The sequence below is a fragment of the Python bivittatus genome, unplaced genomic scaffold, assembly GCF_059951505.1.
Source record: "Python bivittatus isolate LINGU-HERP-01145 unplaced genomic scaffold, Pbiv_v1 ctg000350_np1212, whole genome shotgun sequence".
NCBI classification, from domain to species: domain Eukaryota; kingdom Metazoa; phylum Chordata; class Lepidosauria; order Squamata; family Pythonidae; genus Python; species Python bivittatus.
Genome location: NW_028277074.1, coordinates 41170427 through 41191114, shown reverse-complemented (window position 1 = coordinate 41191114; position 20688 = coordinate 41170427). Strand labels below are relative to the sequence as shown.

The window sequence follows — 20688 nt, the reverse complement described above, 5'->3', positions numbered from 1 at the left end:
CTTTTTATTTCTGGCAAGTTTTATGCTTAAATCCCTATTCCTAGAAATACTATTATCTTTTTTAATTACATAATTTAAATACAGCAGGGCCAAGACTGAAGGAGCACCAAACACGAGGACAATGGGGCAGGACCAGTGTGTTTGTACATTATAAATACCCTTCTCATGTCGAATTCCACAGTTAGAGTTACAGAGCAGAAAAGACAGAGTTTCTTTTATATGATGAAACTAGCATCTGAATGAGAACCTCTGTGATATACTGGTTGGACTAAAATTAAGATGACCTGAGTTCAAATCCCTAGATAGCCACAAAATTGAGGACCAAGTAGACTTATCACATAACATTGCCTGAGGATAAAAAGGAAAATAATCATGGATATCTCCTAAACTATTCAAAGGAAGTGTGGTTTAAAAATTTAATGCTTTATTGATGAAATAATTCTAGCAATATCTATGGATGCTCTTTCAGTCTCTCATATTGTGTCCCTGGCATCTATTTTGTTTAAATATATTAAGCATAGTCAGGCCACCTTATATTGTGAAATGCTGGTGTCATTCCTGTTAATCTTTTTTTTCTTCCTTCCTCCTTTGTAAGAATATATGGCCCCATATAAGTCTAACTCCCAATACTAAAAGAACATACCCCTTCCACTTAATGGATGAGTGAAACATGACCTATTCTTTTTACCTCATTTCTCTACTCTCTCAACAAATCTATTTTGGGGCAACTAGTGAACCCTATCTACAAACACAAAACATTATACTTGAAAAGGAACAGCCTGTTGCTATCAAAAACATTAATGAAAGTTTGGACGTAAGTGTACACTGCTTGACAATTCTAAACCAGATAATTTACCATGAGGAGAAACAGGAAAAGATAATCATCAAAAACACAGTTCCCTCTCCATTATGCTGCCTATTTAAGTAGGAGCAGAAAGAAATATGAAAAAATTGCTGAAAATTCTAAAAAGGTGATTAAGTGGAATTTTACCTGTGGGAACTGTGCCAGCATCTTGTACCGCTGGTTGAGATAAGATCTGCCTTAATTTATCCTGGTAAGAAAGCAGAGCTCGGCCTGCTTTTAATATGTATAGTTTTAATTGCTGGCATCTCAACAGATCCAAGTCTATTTGTCCTGTTCAAAACATATTACAGGCATTTGTTAGCACAAGTAATAGGAAACATTAGGGATAAACAAGAAAGAGAAAACATGCTTTGTTTCAAGCCTGGAACTATGTAGCTCCATTCAAAACCTTCTATCTGAATTTCTGAGTTGGCTGTGTTGCAACAGGAAGAAAAGGAACAAGTGGCTTATGTTCTAATGAAAAATCTCGAAATATGTTGACTATTCAGGCCATTAGAAACAATGTAAACTTTACACCAACTGCTGTTCTCTGATTTTTACCCAAGGGCTTCAAAAATTAATGGGGAAGATGTTCATGTTGAAATTACAGAAATTTGTTAAACAGAATGATTTTTAAAACATTTCTAGAACTATTAAAATAAATTACCTTAAAAAAACAATAGGAATACAACTCTAATCTTGCCCACTGAAAATCTGTTCAGATTAAAAACTTCTTGTGGGAAACTTTTAACTTTTAAGTTTAAATTTTAAACTACCTTTCTCCCTTTTTCCACTTTCACTCAGATTTCAGATCTGGACATGGGACAGAAATAGCATTGGTAACTTTGGTTGATGACCTCTGTCAGGATCTGGATGGGGGTAGTTCTCCCTTCTGGTCCTATTAGACCCTTTGGTGGTACCATTCTCCATCTAGATATTGGAAGGACTGTTCTACAGTAGCTCCAGTTCCTTCCTTAGTGGGCAGTTCTAATCAATGCGGGAGGAGGGAGAAGTCAGCCTGATGGCCATTTCTGTGTTCAGTCATGTCCTCCCTAGTTTTTAACATCTGTGTGAGGCTGCAGAGAAAGGTCATTTGTCAGTTTGGGATAAGATACCATCAATGTACTGCTGATACTCAGTTGTACAACATCACCCTGGTCTGATCTGAATATAATACTGAATTCCTGACCCAGTATTTGGAAGCTGCTGGAGACTGGATGGGATAAAACAGACTGAAGCTAAACTCAAACAAGATAGAAAACCTTGACGTACAAACATCAACTCTATCAGCTCTGGAGATTGCTTTTTGAAGGAAAGGCACTGTCCCTGAAGGAGCAAATCCATAACTTGGAGGTCTTCTTTGATTCAGAGTTACTGCTGGATAAGCAAACAGAGGATATGGCTAGAAGGGCCTTTGCCCAAATTTGGCTTAAAATAATCCTTGAGCAATTCTGTTTAATGCTAATAAAGCATTAACCCTCTTCAGACCAACTACATTTCTTATTTCCAGTTTATTAGTCTTGTTATCTTAGAGAGAAGAATACTTTCAAATGGAGAAATATATACCAGAAAGGCCCTGGTTGGGAGTTTTCATTCTGTGTTTTTCAACTTTGCTTCCAGCCAGATTTACCAACTGGGCCCAGACAGAAAGCATGGGTTCAGTGAAGGGCAAGTTATTCACATTAAATGGAATCACAGGGACCTAAGGGGGAAAACAAATTTTAAAGAATGTTATCAATATAATTTCATTATAATTTAAACAGCAAGATTTATTTATTTTCATCAGAAATAACTATTTCCCATTTCTAGAAAGAAGAAACCCAAGGTATATCCAGCAAGGTTACCTTTTTTCTCTCAAAAAGAAACCTACTGAGTCACCTCAAGGATATACACACACATGCCTGTGTGTGTATATCCTCGAGGTGGGAAATTTGGGAATTTCCCAAATTTGGGAAATGCAGTTCTCAGATTTTAAAGATACAAACTTGAGTATGTGAAAAAAAATTAAGCAAAATGGATAAGGTAGACTAAAGATTCTCACAGAAGACTTAAACCTGCTTGTGAAATTACAAGTATCATAAAACATCAGTAGCCACCATCTTGTCAGAGCAGCAAGATCTTATGCTCAGTTCAAGAGGTTCAGCATTTAAGTTATAGTGATTCAGGATACACCCATTCCTGCTTCTTATCCACAAAAACATTTCCCAACTACTATATAAACCATCACATTTGCTTGTTCTCAATGTCCCAACACCATTTAAATGCACTCACTGGTTTTAGCTGACTGAAAGGACAAACTCTGCAGGTTCTCATGTCATAAAACTGCACTGTGATTTTCCCTTTTGGAGTAATTCTTGTCACTGTGCCTTCTCCAAATTCGTCATGAACTACTTGGCCGCCTAACCGCAACCGACTGTCTATTCCACCAATAACTGCCAAAACTGCCATCAGGCCTCCCACTTCTGGAGTCTCAGAATCAGGGAAACAGCCTTCCAAAGCAGCCTAGTAAAAATGATTACAATCTAATTAAACCACAAGCAGCAGTTCCCCTTGCAGAGCATACATACATATATTTTAAAAAACATAGATTTAAATATTTCTAAAATCAGTGCACATATGTGATACTAAGGCAAATTCAATGTTTAAGAAAGGATTTTAAAAACTCTATTACAGTGCAAATTGAAAAAGCGATAATTGATTGAATTGTTTTCTTTTTAAAAACAAGAAATGAGTTGATTGTAAAGATGTGGGAACTACCCCTTCTGACTCTTTTCCTGCAAAGATGTGGGTGATGGAGGTTAGCTGAGAGTTGATATACTTGTTTATGAGTCCATTCCACTGGCTCAATGAATGCAAGGTCCTCAACAGAGCAACAATCTCTTCAGCTAAGGTACTGCTGTGAGTTGCAGTCAGAGAGGCCTGAGGCCTGGCTTTCCTCCTCCTCAGAGTAGATTCTGCAAACATACAGAAGAAAAAAAGGAAAGCTCAGAGAAAGATACAACCATGAAGAATGAATGCACCAAAAACTGTAAGAGTGAAGACAAAATATTCTCTTACCTCTGAGCAGTGGGATATCTGAAGAGCAGGTAGTAAGCAAGCAACCCAAAAACCCAAACAATTTTTCCACGAGGAATTTCATATCCCGTGACCTTTCTGTTTTATCCCAAGAAGGAAGTACTGCTTGTAATAAATGCACGGCAAGGATCTAAAAACAAACAAAATGGCATCAAAAAAGAAATGCACACAGGTAGAAAAACATTTTCATATTTGTAAGGATATACACACTTTCTTTTACACAAAAATATCTACAACATTCCCCTGTTTATAAATATGCCAAGTACAAAATGCAAAGAAAATGTACTGATGATGTCTGTGGCAGGAACAGAGTCTGCTGACGGTATCCATGCAAGCTGTCCAGTTTTATGGGTTTAAATCTCACAGGCAGCACTTTAGTCAAGAGCTGCCATGTTCATCTGAAAGGAAGCCAACTCTGAATTTAAGGTGACTGCCCAAAGGAAATTTATAATCTCTGCAATTTCCCAAATATTATAAACACATACAAAATTCCTGCCTCGACAACTAACTTCCAAAACGTACTGAAACCATTCCTGAGATTTTTTTCCCCAGTAAATGTATGCATACTGTAATTCTACTATATATGAACGTGATATAGACATATGTATAAATGCAATCGTCAGAAGCCACTTTCCATAAAAAGGTAGAGCCAGAGATGTCTGCAGTGAAAGAGGGAAAACATGACGAACATGGCATCACACCGTTGCAACACAAGCTGTACCCATTTTGTACATGCATTGTGATGTGACACAAACATACAAAAGGGGCAATGTTTGCATCACAACAGTGCAACACTCTTTCATCATTTTGACAAAAGCATCAGATTCTGAGGATGCCTCTGGGCAGGGCTAGGAAAAAAATTAACTAATGTCTACTGGTTAAAAATAATTGCTTCTAAACCAAACACTCCATTTGTAAAATTAATTAAAGTTCCACATGCACCCACACATTCAAGCCATTATCTCACATTCAAACACACCAGTATACAGACTTTCCTGAAAGAGAGACTGCTTGCAGAAATCTAGAGTCAGCAAACAAATGTATGCATGCTTAAATTAAAAACTGCAGGAAGTCCCATTGATTTCAATGGTTCTTACCCTCAGATGAGTATGTTTAGGTTATTGCTGTGTTAGGTGGGTCTATTTAACCCAGCTTATGCCAGGTGTGCTGGAACAGAAACTGTGAAAGAGATCCTTGCAATACTAAGCTGTTTTCTCTTCAGTTTTCAGAAAGGAAATGGTATGTCATAAACCCTATTGAGTTCAGTGGTCCTAGGAAATAGACTTTCTATTTCAATCAGCATGCTGGCCACATTCTCATCTTGTTCCCCTGTGCACATAAAGGATGATCATTTGCAATGAAAATCTCTATTTTCATAGAAGCTTTTCACCAATTGAGGTTCTAATTTCCCCAAATCTCCATTTCCATGAAGAACCTTCAAGGAAAGAGGAAGCTTTCCAGTACAGATACTTGCCCTCTACACATGGAGTGTGAGGAGAGGTAGACAGACTTAGCGTGCTTATCCCTATCCGACTTGAAGGGATGACAGCGCCTTCATCACTTTCTCCTGCCTCTATTTCAACGACACGTTTCATTATTTCCAACTCTGAACCATTCATTCAGTTTGACAATGTGTCAAACTCAGCAACGATGCCCCACCCTCCATCACAGGAGGAAAAATAAAAATCTAACCATCCTTTTGAATAAATACAGTATTAAGTCACAGCCAGTCTTCAAAATTTCAACATGCTCAGAGGGTCCCTTCCCCACTTTTATTCTTTGAAAAGCAGGTTTGCCATGGCACATGCTTACAACTCCCCCATGTTTTGAAAAGTGGTTTGCAGGACAAAATATCTCCTCCTAAACAAAGAGAGGGATTTAGTGTTTGTTGCACATATACATATATTGCCATATCTTAAGCACTCTTAACCAACAATTTTAGGTCCAACCTGCCACAGCTCTAATGCCTCTCTCATATCTAAGGTAAATGCAGGGACAAAGCCACATTGCATCTTCATGCTGCTTGCCTGATCTTTTAAGACACCTGCTTCTAAATTACAACAAAGATATGAAAGACAGCTTTAAAACTATACCATCAGTCAGCCACTGATTGTTAGAACATTATATGTTGTTACCTGTCGTTGGAGAGATGCAGCAGTGAATGAATCATGTCCCTCTACAATTTTCATTAGCAGCGTTATCCACTGTGACGTACTAAGAGTGCTGCACATTTGAGGCATTAGTGCTATACTTCGGATGAATCCCAATGTACACCAGCTCCGGTGCTGCTCTTTGTTAACTAATGTATTTGGCAAGGAGGCTGGAAATAATTAACAACTGCATGAACACTTAACTATTCTTACATTTATTACATGTTAGCATGTTACAATGCTAACATGAACAAATGTATTATTACATTTGTTCATGTTAGCATTGAGTTCGTTGTTGTAAAATTGTATCTTTAAAGTAAGTCAACTTCTTCACACAGAATAGTCTTATTACTTTGGAATGTTGTAAGGGAAAAAGGGCAGGATATAAAACTCTGGGTAATAATCAACACTGTTTAAGCATATTTCTGATCACACAGTAGAAATTCCTCTTGCTCTCCACTCTCTCCTCCTCTAAAAGTTGGGGAATATGGGCTTTAAAGGCAAGAGACTTCTTCCCCTTTTCTTTTTGCTAACTGAAGCTTTCCTTTATCAGAGAGACACCAACTAGATTACAACCCACCTGTTTTTACTTATGTTAATTTAGAATCAAGTTCTGTATTTCATTTTACTTTACTGTGATGTAGCTAAACATCACAACTAAATCTAACAAACAGTTATAAAAGTGAAACGTTAAAAAGGAAGTTACACCAAGCCCTTTCATTCTGTAAAGGATTAACATTCTTCTCCCTTTAAGGCACAGCAACTCATGCCCTCATTATGATCTGACTGGACTATTGAAATGCATTCTACATGAGGCTGCCTTTAAAGGTTAGTCAGAAATTATATTGATCCAGAGTGTGGTAGCCCACATGCTAACTGGCAGCTGTTGGTGGGGGGCACATTACATCTCGGCTTTGAGCTCTGCACTGGCTTCTAATAAGCTTCCAGGTATTGAGTTACCTCCATACTGCACAGACGAACTAGTATCAGCTTGACCAGTGTGGTCATCTCAGAAAAAAAAACTAGTAGTGCCACTCTTCCGGGAAGTAAAGGGCAAAAGCTAGAATGCACTGCTTTTCAGAGGTGTTCCTTCTCTGAAACAGCCTCCCCATTGAAATCAGGCTGGTCCCCTCCCTGATTTCATTCAGAAAAAACATTCAAAACAATGCTCTTCAGTACAGAATTTGCAGATTGTGCAGTTAATATGATTTAATATAATTAATTGACATTATTATTCCTTAGAGGGGAGTATAATTCCCAGGGACCTATTTTTTTTAAAATATGTGGATTATTTAGGCATTGTCTAGATCTTGTGAAATGCCGAAGATCTTACTGGATTGTGCTAGGATACAAACTGAATGAATAAACTAAATAAATACATAGCATTCTTCTCTGATATTAGGATAGTGAATACACACAGAAAGCAAGAATATAATAAACTGGATTTACATGTTTTCTCTGTCGTGCCACTTTCTACCAGCATACGGAGCAATCCACACAAAGTTCTTGTTGCTTCATTCTGCATTACTTCAGCGTGAAGGCCAGCAGAAAGGCAGAGAGTTTGCAGAAGATTCACTGTGCTGGTCAGCATCATGGAAGTAGGATGGAGATTTCTTTCAGCATGTTCTCCTTCTGAAACGAGTGTCAAAGTAAATTACTGAAAACAGTGAAGTTAATGTATTTCAACTTACTCGTTTTCATAATCACTCTACATAATGTCCAATAATATAAACTTAGTATTTTGAAGTTATGACCATCATAAAAATCACAGCATTTCCTCAAGACTGGATAAGTTAGTCGCAAAAGAAGTGAGAATATCTGATTTATTTTATCATGTAAGTTAAAAAACACACAGTTCAGAAAGAATAGTTAACACTGCTACTGTACTTAACAAAGAAAAGCAAACTAAAAGAACTCTTGTCCCTTTGTAATCTTATAGGGGAGCAGAAAGATAAAGATGAAGCCTTTATCACCCTTTTGTTGTTGTTCAGTCGTTAAGTCGTGTCCGACTCTTCGTGACCCCATGAACCATATTGCGCCAGGCCTTCCTGTCCTTCACTGCCTCCCTGAGTTTGCTCAGTTTCATGCTCATTGCTTCAGCGATGCTATCTAATACCACCCTTTAACTGACATTATACTAATATCTTGAAAGAGGATATTAATAAACATTGCAATAAAATTGATAAATTTAGAAGAACCAACACCAAACAATTGTTCATAATGTCCACACCAGGAACAAATTAGCTATCATTCGTCTCCCTGTTTGTCTGTTCAAATGTTGTCACCCTCAAGAACTGGCCTTAAGATTTAAGGAGAAGTGAGCTTTACTCCAGAAATCCTTGTAATCACATATTACCAAGCGCTTCTTTTAATACATTGAGTTTTTTTATTGAAAAATGAGAGAACATAAGAAAATCTGATGTGATTAAAACAGTTTTCAGATAAATGCCTAGAAACTACAATGCCAGTGGGCCCAATTCAGAACTTTCTTACCAGAATCATCCTCAGTGTCAGAATCTTCAATTGCAGGTTGTGAAGCAGGAGGAGGTTCAGCTAGCTTGAGATCGTACTTCCCCTCTTTTCCCATCCGATAAGAATTGGTACTGCCAGTGTCCCACTGTACTCGAATCCAGCCATCTTCACCCAATTCTCCAATTACCCGTCCCAAACCTGGAGGAGGCCCATCCTGAGGAAAGCAGAAATGTTTAAAATATACAAGAACTACGATTATAATTCAAATTGAATAGATATAAAGCAAATAAGTGAAACACAGACAAAAATAATACCTGGTCACCCCACTTCCAGTCTACTCCTCTCATCACTCTAGTACCAATCTTCATCATGGCTGCCAATTCTGGTCCTGAAACAGGAAGCTGAACTGGAGTGCTCTCCTTCCTGGATTCTTCTAGGACTGTAGCAGAAGCACCCCGGGATGCAGCAATCATATCTTCTTCCACATTATCAGAGCTAGGCCCTAATTCAACAAGAGATTCCTTGAGATCTAGTAATATACACACTTCATATTTAGCATTAACAGATAAATTCTAATATCATTTTAAAAATTTGCCCAAAATGAAGTGTCAGGAAACAACGACAAAGACATTTTAACTTTTTGAAAGTTCTGAATAAGAAGTCAGAGGAAGACAGATCTGCAAATACCTATCAGCCTCAGTGTGGTCTGCATTAATGCCAACATGCCAGTATTGAGAAGAAGATTCAAGGTATTTGCACCATGTTGTAAAGTTAACATGTTAAGCATGACCAGTAAGAAACGTGCTTGTGGGATAGTTCCAAGACTTGGTCCTGCAGGATTCTCATTGGTTATAGTCTGCAGAGGAACAGGCTGGATCCCTAGTGGAAAAGTAAAAAAGCAAGATTTTATTTATTTATCTGATTGATTGATTGATTGATTGATTGATTGACTGATTGATCTCCACCCATCTCCCCCTGATCGGGGACTCTGGGCGGCTCACAAGATCCATTAAAACAATAAATATATATAAAATTACATAAAACATGAAAACTATACAAAGCATTACCCAAAAAAGAGAAAGTCCAAGAGGCTGATGGTTTCCAGAGCTGCAGATGACAGGCCTCTAAGTTTATTATTTATTAAATTAAATTAAATTAATGATTTATTAAAGTTTATTATTTATTAAATAAAGTTAAATTAATGATTTATTAAAGTTTATTATTTATTAAATAAAGTTAAATTAATGATTTATTAAAGTTTATTATTTATTAAATAATGAATAGTATTATTTATTAGCTTATGTAAATGACCTATACAACAGTTCTGCTGCAAGTTTTTTACTATTATTTTGCCTCAAGTTGCTTTTCTGGTTGCAAATATTACATTAGAAACTCCACACACACACACACACAAAATCATAACACTTTATCTGAATAGACAATGCAGATACAAATAATATTATGGTCCATGAGTTCACAGTATTCAAACATACAAACTGGCCAAATTTTCAAACAAGGAATCAGATCAGAAAGACTTCAGAGAATATCAGGTCAGTTCTTCTATTTCTCTTTCTTTAATAGAAGTGTCTATATAACTCAGAAGCAACCAAGAAAGACAGCATAGATATGTATTCAGTATGGCCCATGGCTCCCTCCTTCTCTATGTCTGTTATATCATCAACTAAAAAGGAAACTATCAGATACCCTACAAGACATAATTGGCAACTATACTTTAAAATTTAAACTACAGTTTGCAGTATCATACAAATTCATGCAAGAAACTCCAATGAGTTTTAATAAACCAAAACGCAGAGTAAATAGCTGGAGGTACTCACCTAATTCTTTAAATCTGCTATTAGCATCAAGCAAGATGTTTCTAACATTTTGAACAGCCCATGAATACAGCTTCCCAAAGGTAACTTCCAGGAGCATACGGTTGAAGGGCGGAATCAGATCAACATCCTTTAAGCAGTCTGTTAAAGGTTCTCTTTGTCGGTTAAAAAATTTAAAAAATGATTTCAGGATTTTGAAAACATATACCACATAACACATGGTATTACAAATGGAGCATATGCTATTGCTGTGCTAGTACAGCAAGCATAACATAGCTGCACATCTCTTTTTAAAAGCCTTCAAATTACTGGTGCAGTTTATGTCAGTTCTAGGAAAGCTAGGTATTCCATGACACTTAAATGTTGCATTAAGATTATGATTTTTATTTTCTTCATTTAGCACAAGACTGTTACACTATATTACCCAAGTTCCCCATGCATTTGGCTCAGTTCTGAAATCTTTGGTCTTGATCTTATGCTCCACACACACAACACTGCAAAATGGTCATCTGAACTGAAAGAAAGAGCTAAAGAAAGGATTACCCTATATTAATTCCTTCTGGAATAAGTCTTTGCCATCCACAGAACATAGCATATTGCACAGAAGGCAGCAAGAAGTTTTTGGCGGCCAACTTTAGAATTGTATCAATCCCCTCTAATCGAACTTCAGCTCGCTCTAGCTGCAAAACAGAGATAAAGCATCACCTCTTGGTAAGTTTCTTATGCAATAAAGCCTCAGCCACAATAAAGAAAATAGTTTACCTGCTTCAATAAGCACTTCCTCATTTTTTCTACATCAACCGGTTCTTCTTTTAAAGCAAATTCAACTATGGTGTTCAGTAAAGCAGACTGGGGATATAAACCTTGGACGTTTTGCTTAAGCCATTTGTATTTGTGAACACCTGTGACTGTATTTATCAGTGGCTGCCATTTATCCTAAGAAGTTAAAAGTACATTAACACTAATTAATAACTGAGGTCTCAGACTGTTAATTCCCCAATAACACATTGATATGTTGAACATTAGAAGCTTGTGCTCTAAGGGTAAGGAAAAACTTTACAGATATGTCTGATGATGAACACAGTACACACAAAAAGAGCTGCAACTAAAAATAACCACCAAAAAAGTGAATTGAATATAAAAAATCCATAGTTATCAACATGAAGGCCACTAAAGACACAGAATATTTTACATTGTCGCCTGGGCAAGGACCTGTTTTGGTGACTACACTCAAATATAACTACATAACTCATGCAAAGTAGATGGGTTCTATCTCATATGGGTGAGTGGGAGCTGGGCCTTCTTTTTGGGGTGAGTGAGGGTTTTTCTTTTTCTTTTTAACTGTGCAAGGTTTATTTGAGGGCTTATGCTGCATTTCCCATCTCATAATAGAAATAAGTTTCTGACAACAGCAGTGAGAGAGAGATCTGAAAGCCACACATACACACATTTGGAGTTGTGGACTGCCCACCCTGATGTAAATTATGGAAAGTAATATTTGATAAGGATATTCCACATATAGTTTAGATGCATAACTTCCATCTCCATTCAGAGTATCTTCAGCAGTATGTGCACATAAACACACACAAAAATGCCAACTAATCAGAATCTTTGACACTATAAAAATCATCCCACAACACTTATGATGCATCTATAGAAGAGAATATGTGTAGCTCAGGCTTGAACTATGGAGTCCTTGGAGTTCTCTGAGCTTGGTTGTTTTCTTGCAAATGTTTCTTTACCTGCCTAGGTAACATCTTCAGTGCTAGAATGGATTGGGGTTTGCTCTCTGTTTATATACAGTGGCATGCCCTGCCAGTGTTGGTGGGGGTGGGGTTTTTATTTTTTTCCTCTGGTAGTTCCTTGATTAGGGTATTGTTTACTGCTTGATTGTATGTCTGGTGATAATCTTTGTGTTAGTCTCTGCTTATCTGGGTGGGGATTGCTGGTGAGATGTTCTGGTCTTTTGTTTTACTTTTTATTGTCTCTTTTGAATAGTGTGTAGAAGTTGCTTATCGCTATCTGCCTGTTGATGGCTGCCTTGTCTGAATACCAAGCTTCCAGGAATTCCCTCGTTTTTGGATTTAGCTTGGTCTAAGATGCTGACAGTTTCCCAGTTGAAACTATGGTTAAGTCTGTCCATGTGTTGTGAGATTAAGGAGTTTTCATCATGTCTTCTGACTGCTAGTCGGTGTTCGTGGATGCATTCTGCAAGCCTTCTGCCTGTCTGTTCTACATAGTGGCAATTACAGTCCTTACACTGTATGTTGTAGATGACTCCTGATTTTTCTTCTTGGGCTATTGGGTCTTTTGGTTTGCTTAAGATGTTTTGGAGGGCTTTAGTTGGTTTATGTGCTACGGAGATGCCATGTGATTGTAATAGTCTGTTGGTAGTTTCTGAGACATTTCTGACATGTGGCAGTGTTATCCTTTTCATAGCTTGTGTTGGTTCTGTTGTAGTAGGTTGAGTGGTGAGGCACTTTTTGATAATGGAAGATGTTGTATAGATGGTCTGTTTCTTTTTTCTGCTGTTCTGGGTTGCTGCAGCGCATTTGTGCTCATTTGATTATGATGCATATACAGAAATTACATTAAAGTGGCTTCTATCTATATACTAAACATTCAGCATTATCTACGTCTTACTGGGTGCATCCTTTTTTATACTCTACCTTAGGTGATTTGACAGACAAGGGCCTTTTATCAGCTGTCACTGGACTGTGAGGTATCACACATGACTCTCCCAAATCACTTTCCTCATTTCCAATTTTGGATCCTTCAACATCAGAAGATTCCAATTTTTTAGGAGCTAGCAGGAAAAAAAGACTTTTTAAAAAGCCAGAAATACAAAACATAATAATTCTATAAATCAGGGTTTCCTAAGAAACAAACGTTTAAGTTTTGCCTAGGAAAAAAGTCACTGCTGAAATGAATAGCAGTTGCATGTGGCAGAGGACTATATTCCTCAACCTATTCTTGCTAACTGCCTAGTCTTTTGAATTTACAAGATGGAGCCCATGTGGAACTGGACACACAAGCAGTGATGGATAAGTGATGATGCCAATTTTTTCAATGAGGCATAAAAGTCTTACTTGGGAACAACCCAAAATCCTTTGTATTTTACATGTCAACTAATAACAATCACATCTTCTCCATCACCTCTACTATAAATCGTATTTTAAAACATTGTTTTACCTCTCTTTTTTCTCTTATCTCTAATTATCTTCTGAACGACCCTTCTCCATTGGGGCAAAGAACTAAGACTTTTAAGCTTGGACATGATGGAGAGATCATTGCATACTGCTGGACGCAGTTCATTGAAGAGAAATCTCAAACGTTCAATAACAGGAGCACAAACTTCTTTGTAAGATCTTCCTTGTTCTTGATGAGTCTTAAAAAAGTAATGCAAATGAATCAGTTCATAATTTAAGTAGCAATAATAGCTATTAGTACCAAGAAAGGATATTGCTGATTTCTTGACTCCACTTACTTTGATCAGTGAACATTTTGCTTGATAGACAACACGACAAACATCTGCTACAGATTTTGGAAGTGTTCGGTGTTTAACTTGGTCAACTCCAAGCATAACAGGATGAACAAGAGAAAGTGCTACATGACCTTTAGAAAAGAATAAACAAAAGCATAATATTAAATAAAATAGTAAAGTAAAATAGGAAGACAATGAGCTTTTTGCTTCCTGATACTCTGATCTGAAGTGACAGAGAATTTTCTCTTTGGTCTATTTTGGAAGAATATAAAAGACACCTGTTTCCCTTACTCCACTGCCACACCTTGCCATCCCATGTGTCCAACCAAAATTTTATTCTTTTCACAGTGCAGAAATAGAGTTTAATAGGATTGGGAAGAAAACTTATTCAAGTATGTGCTATACTAAATGCTTTTGGAATTTTGCTTTCCCCACAACAAAATATTCCATAGGATAGGTTTCCCTCCCCTCTCCACCCTTCTTAATACCTTTGTCACCACAAAGGCAAGCATTTTTTTCTCTAGATTTATAAGTCTGCCCAGCTCAGCCAAATTCCAAATTTGGAAGCATGTGGACTAATTTGGGAAGAAACAAAGGTTGTTGCATTCTGCTCCTCAAAAAAGAAAATCTCCTGAAATATCTAAGAATCTACCTACCATGTCCTAGCTCTTCTTGGATACTGCAATGCCAAAGGGCTATATTATCATAGTAACCCCAAGTTTCCCACCCAATCTTGTATTCCAAATGGAGACAAGAATAAGTCATGCAGCATTTTGGCTGACAAATGACCACATATTTTGCTCATGCCATGCTAGACCAACGTAGGCCCTAGTAAATTTTTAGCACCCTACCCATTTAATCACTGTCTCCTTCATCTCACTGCCCCACGGTTTTTGCAATGCTACTCTGAGATAACTGTATGTCAAATATGGATACCTAAATCCTCGTGCTTTAGAAGGCAACATAACAGCAGACGTCCTACTTCTTCCACTGGGTGCTCAGGAGGGAATGTAATTGGCGTTGTCAGGTGACACTGTTTGCAGTACCTCTCGACTTGACATAGGAAGTCCTAGACAAAAATATATACACTTAGTGGAGTTTATGGCATTGTAGCAATTATATGAATTCTATGTAATTCAATGAAACAAATAATTGAAAAAAGCATTCTGTGAATATCACATATTAGAATATCATATATCAGAATATCATATATCAGAATCTCAAGACACATTCCCCTACATTCCCTTTTCTTACATACAGTTGCAACCATCTCCTCATAATTTAGGATAATAATTGCATTCTTATCACACATTAAGGCAATAAACACCACAATGAAAACACTTGCAGAAGTAACAGTCAGACAAACAGCCTGTTTTGTATCTCTCACATAGTTTTATTTAATATTCTTTAGGCAGAATTGTAGTTTTTACAAAAGCAGCAGACTTTTCTAACCTATTGTCTGGCATAGTCACTCAATGCAATTGTGCGGGATAATGTTCTTGCACTATCGAAGGAATGCATGGAACAAGGCTAGACTCAGCATTACTTCCAGAACAAAAAATAGCAGATACAGGGGAAAAAAACCTGAAAACGCTAGAAAGAGAAATAAGATAACCACGAGGGACCCCTTTCCTGGATTTTTGTCACATATTTTTTAATTGCTCAGGCTTCCCTAGCCACCCCGGAAGTGATTATTGCCAACAACAATGTGAACATCATAAAAAACAAGGACAAGGGGCATCCAATGGGATATATGTTCTATGTTTTGTTTCGGAGGGTAGCATTATTTTAGGCAAAGTTTGGTCTCCAGGACAAGTTGGGATGGAATGTCTATATTAATTGCTTTGGTTAACTGGCCAGTTGCTTTAGTGTGGTAGTGGGGTTTTAAGTGGTGGGAAATTTAGCCTAATTTAGAATGGAGAGTCTCTGTATGGTAGGGAAACATACCATTTGACATTTGGTGCTCGTTTTCCAAATCTGCCTTATATTTAATTTTTTTGGCTATGCTATTTGTTTTTGAGTTTCAACTTCTTCTTCTGAAATTCATATTGGAGCAGAAAACAGGCTCAAAGGAGTTATGTTATGAAGTTCAAAAGCCTCGTACAGAAGTTCTTGAGGAAGTTGTTTTTCTTTTAACAGCACCAGAGTGTCTTTAGCAAATGGGTGTTTTGTGACTGGCCACATTTGCAGCAACCATTCTGGGAATGAGCAAATTCCATTTATTACAGCTTTGGACAGGAAGACTAAGAACAGCTCAGCTCACAATGCTGGGGTGCAGGGACAGGATGGACAGTTAGTTAAGGTCTTGATAGGAATCTCAGAATCTTACATAATATAAGAACCCATTTATTTCCACTAATATGATGTGTCTGGACCAGTAAGCTCTTATTTGTGACCCTAAATAGTATATAGTAATTATCTCCAGCACACTGTTTAAAACTTGGGATATCAATCACGTTGGTGTAACAATAGAACAATCCAAGGGTTTATAAGCACCAACATGTAAACTAGCAATTCCAGTGCCCAGAGCAGCCCATCTCTGTTCTTAAGACAAGGTACTCTTACCTTCACAGTGTGATCCTGAATATTGTTGTCTGCAATAGCTTGCAGAAAAGGCTGTGAGTGATCACTCAAAGTTAGTCGATGGGAATACAGTTTTGATTTGTTTGGTGTGGTGTTACCAGGAGAGCTACAGTGGTCTTCATCCTTTTCTTCATTATAACTATAATGTATCTGACTAGTTTGCAAGCCTCCAGAAAAAATAGAAGACTTCAACCATTCTATAAAAGAAAATACATTCAAACATTCTGTTTAATCATACTATTTCTGTAGCTTTGGTAAGCAGTTATTTAAAAATAAACTTAAAAGAAACTTATTTAAAAACAGGAGTTTCTTTTGTTTGATTGTTGTGAGCTGCCCAGAGTTGTTGGGAATTTAGTAAATTATTATTGCCAAACTCTAAAGGACAAGGCATTTTAGACTATTCAGAAATGCAGGGATTTTATGTCCTCCCTTTTTTGTCTCATATAATTCCAGTAGTTAACACATAAAGCTTCTTAATACTAAAGCAACACTATGGGCCTACCTAGTTCAATAAAGTGTATTCCCCACTGTCTGGGGCATTGTTCATTCCTTGCTAATATTTTTATAATTTTTGTTTGTTTAAATTAGAAACGCCAAGGAGTAAATCTGGGATTTTCTTTAAACAAATCATGCAGTATATCACATAATGGTGTTTCTTGAATTTTAAGATTGTCCTTTATTCTTTACACAGATGCACATGAAATAGTAACATTTAAATCAGGTGAGTGATCCCCCAAACTCACTACTTGTGTTTGCAACTAATGAAGGTTTGCGTTAACAAATAAAAGTATTGGGGGGGGAGGCAAATCATTTATTTGGCCTTTGAAATAAATTACTGTAACAATAGGATGAATGAAAAATTAGCTTATTTTAAAAACTTCATTATAGAACATAGATTAACCCCTATATAAATTTACATTTACATTTAAAGTAAAATATACAAATTCTTACTGGCGCATTCAATCTCCACTGGAGAAAGTGGTGTACTCATTGCTAGATAGGAAGCATGTAGTCCAAGAAGCAGGCCTAAATTTCTTTCAGTGTCTATGAGGGGTGATGAGAGACTGCCAGTATCTGGTGTTGTGATCACCTCCTGATCAGGCTACAGAAATAAAAAATAAATAAAACCAGACCCCAATCAACCCCATGATGAATAAACTTTGATGTGTTGGGATAATTTTTGATTAAATAGTGATGATCACACTTTGTCAAGGACTTTAATTTAGTATTCAGCTGTACTGGAGACACAGGAAAAAATATTAGTGAGGGAAGAAGGAGGAAGAGAACTATCAAACAGTAAGAACTACAATAAATTTAGAAAACCACTATTTCTGCTCCCTTATTCAGACTTATTCTTGTTCTGTCAACTGCAATGAATGAACAAATAGTCAAAAAGTTTACATATACTCTACTGTATATGTAATGTATGTAATTGGTTTTTCAGTATAATTAAACTTTTATATCAGATTGAAGCTAATTAACTCTTTAAATTTCCACAGATATCCACCCTAATCTGTAATGAAAGCTGATAGGATTTTAAATCTATATTGTAGAAATGTTAAGAATAAAACAATGTTTAGCTTTTAAAACATTAAGTGATTCAAAAAGGATAACAACTGTTCCAGGATACATTTGAATATGAGTTTTTTAAACTCAACTTAGTCCTGCAACTGAATCACATTTGGTACTAACTAGAGATTATTTCCACATATGACCTTCATAATCCAAGCAGTCAAGTTAATTTTGTTTTGAAACTATAATAATGATAAACCACAATTCAAATACCAACACAAAGCATTTTCATAGGAAAACAGAGAGAAGAGCTTTCAAAGAAGTGAGTGCATGTGGACCTAGGAGGAGATTAAATTAATTCATGACTCATAATTCTTCAATGTGATGTGCAAATGCAGACATGTGCCATACTTGTTATGGTATAGTATCCAACTAAGACCATTTTTTTATCTTACGTGGCTCAAGTTTGAGATAATTTCTCTAAACCTTTTACCTCCATATATTGGCCAACACAGAAGGCATGCATTGATTCTCTTGTATCCTCAAACTGCAAAGCTGCCTCCAGAGCAACAACTGGATCTTCTCCTGCAAACTGGGCTAAAGGAAACAGAAAGCCATCAGTTTAGAAGGTAACTGAACAACAACTTGAATTTGGTGTTTGCTTTGATAAAGTAGTGGAATCTCACCAAGTATACCACTCCCTGTTAATGACTGGGTTTGGAAATCTTTTATATCATACACTTTGCCATCAATCACTGTCCAAAAGCCACCATCTTTATTGTGGTTCTCCAAGTCAGCTTTTCGTATAAGTGTCACTTCCTCATTATTTCTGCAATTCTGTCCTGTAAAGAATGTACCTAAGAAATGGAGAAAAATGTTAACTATGGTTCATAACTATCAAACTGAAAAGAGTAAAACTAAAGAATTAGGAAGCCACAACTTAATTATGTATTCCACTGTAAATATATATTTTGTGACATACTTTTTCAAAAATCATAGATTTCAAAGAGCCATTTAGGCCAACTTCCCACTTAATGCAGGAATCCAAATTAAAACATCTCCAAACATCTACCTAGTCACCGGTTAATGACAGAATATGAAGGGAAGCCCACAAACTCTTCAGGTAGCTGGTTCCACTATCTTTCTAGTTAGGAAGGGTTTTTTTTAATAACATTCAGTCAGAATCTGACTTAAGACTGTTATGCCATGCTCTGCATTCTGAGATAAAAATTAGTAGATAACGGCATTCTTGCAGAGAGCTATCATATTCCCCACTCATCTTTTCCCATAGCTAAACATACTCAATGTCCTCAGAGTCTCCTTACAAGACTTAATTTCCAACTTGATCCTATTTGTCTTTCATTTTACCTGTCCCTGTTTGTGTGAATCCCTCTAAAATACAATGCCTCAAACCAAGAACAATGCTCAAAAAGAGGTCTGCTAACTCAAAACAGAGAAAAACATCTAAAATTTATCTGAGAAGGTATGTTAAAAGAAGTGTTTTAAATATTTCCAGGAAAGAGCATACCCATTATTCCAGGCCAAGCTAAGTCTTCATTGTCATCTCTCTCTTTACCAGGAGCCAAATGGCTAAATCTGTCCAGGTGTTCTAATAAGCCAGCCAATAAAGGAATCGCTCCAGCTTCCTGAATAAGCCCAGCATTTTTACTGAGAAGGAGTACTACAGATACCACTAACTCTGGAAGGAGAACACCTAAGGAAAACAGAATGTTTAGTAAAAAGCTAGAATTATGTACTTTGTGCATCCTCCCAACAAATTTCAAATGGCTTGGATCCAGACTTGCAAACTGGCAAATCAACAAAATGATAAATTAGGCAAATTCTGCCCATTCCCCTTACACAGATAACCTTCAATAGCAGCTTTTCAAATTAAAAAAATCAATCCCCCTTCCTTGGAACAAGCAGCATGGATCCAAATGTATACAACTGGAGCCATATCCATTGTGTTGCTTATGTTTTACTTATCATTAAAAGTGATAAAATGGAATAAAAAGAACAAGTATCAGTACCTGTTAAGTCGCCATCTACAACACGAGATACTTCTGCAAAATGCCTATGGCTAGTAGAAGCAATGCTAGTTGCTACAGGCAAAATATCCCCAACGTGTGTACACAGAAGGGCTGTGTATTTCTTCAGCAGAGAACCAACTCCTAGAAGCTCAGGACCTGTCAAGAGAAGGAAACATCACATTCTGTTCATACAGTAGTATTTAATCTTACTAAAATTTAGAGGAAACTCTTGTGAAATGGCTATCTAGTCCAACAGAAAGTAACAGCATGCTTTCAACACACACACACACACACACACAAAAAATAAAATGCTATACTTACTGTATGTATTAGGGACCTGTCCAACATGATCTCCTGGATATAACTTACTAACAAGTAAGCGCTGAAAACGCAGCAGTAAGTCCAAAGAAGCAGACCTTTCTTTATTGTAATGTTCATGGTCTAAACAAGAAGAAATAGGACGAGCCACATCTTTCAATTTAGCAATTGTTTGTGAAGCAATGTTCCTGATGGGAATAATATTTTTAAAAAAGGTTTAAAAATGAGCAAAAAAAGATCACTAGCCAGCCATACACTAATATTTTGTTGATTTTTCTTAAAGTCAGCCATGCACTAATATTTTGTTGATTTTTCTTAAAGCCATCCATACACTAATATTTTGTTGATTTTTCTTAAGAGGTTATTTGGCATCATGCTCCCAAATTTG

At 36.8% G+C, this 20688-nt stretch overlaps 1 protein-coding gene across 1 annotated transcript in view; it reads right to left on the bottom strand.

The window, feature by feature from the left end:
- Positions 1-20688, bottom strand: part of HERC2 (HECT and RLD domain containing E3 ubiquitin protein ligase 2) — a 110697-nt gene that overhangs the window by 60069 nt on the left and 29940 nt on the right. The window contains exons 21-44 of the mRNA XM_088145006.1: positions 20304-20488; positions 19983-20138; positions 19481-19666; positions 18639-18809; positions 18446-18549; positions 17392-17542; positions 16423-16637; positions 14794-14926; positions 13861-13988; positions 13566-13761; positions 13043-13179; positions 11136-11309; positions 10917-11053; positions 10377-10528; positions 9229-9420; positions 8856-9043; positions 8563-8755; positions 7519-7701; positions 6055-6239; positions 3902-4049; positions 3602-3798; positions 3116-3346; positions 2411-2546; positions 992-1135 (exon numbers count right to left, since the gene is read on the bottom strand). Of these exons, the coding sequence (XP_088001132.1) occupies positions 992-1135; positions 2411-2546; positions 3116-3346; positions 3602-3798; positions 3902-4049; positions 6055-6239; positions 7519-7701; positions 8563-8755; positions 8856-9043; positions 9229-9420; positions 10377-10528; positions 10917-11053; positions 11136-11309; positions 13043-13179; positions 13566-13761; positions 13861-13988; positions 14794-14926; positions 16423-16637; positions 17392-17542; positions 18446-18549; positions 18639-18809; positions 19481-19666; positions 19983-20138; positions 20304-20488 (4022 nt within the window). The remainder of the gene's footprint in view (positions 1-991; positions 1136-2410; positions 2547-3115; positions 3347-3601; positions 3799-3901; positions 4050-6054; positions 6240-7518; positions 7702-8562; positions 8756-8855; positions 9044-9228; positions 9421-10376; positions 10529-10916; positions 11054-11135; positions 11310-13042; positions 13180-13565; positions 13762-13860; positions 13989-14793; positions 14927-16422; positions 16638-17391; positions 17543-18445; positions 18550-18638; positions 18810-19480; positions 19667-19982; positions 20139-20303; positions 20489-20688) is intronic.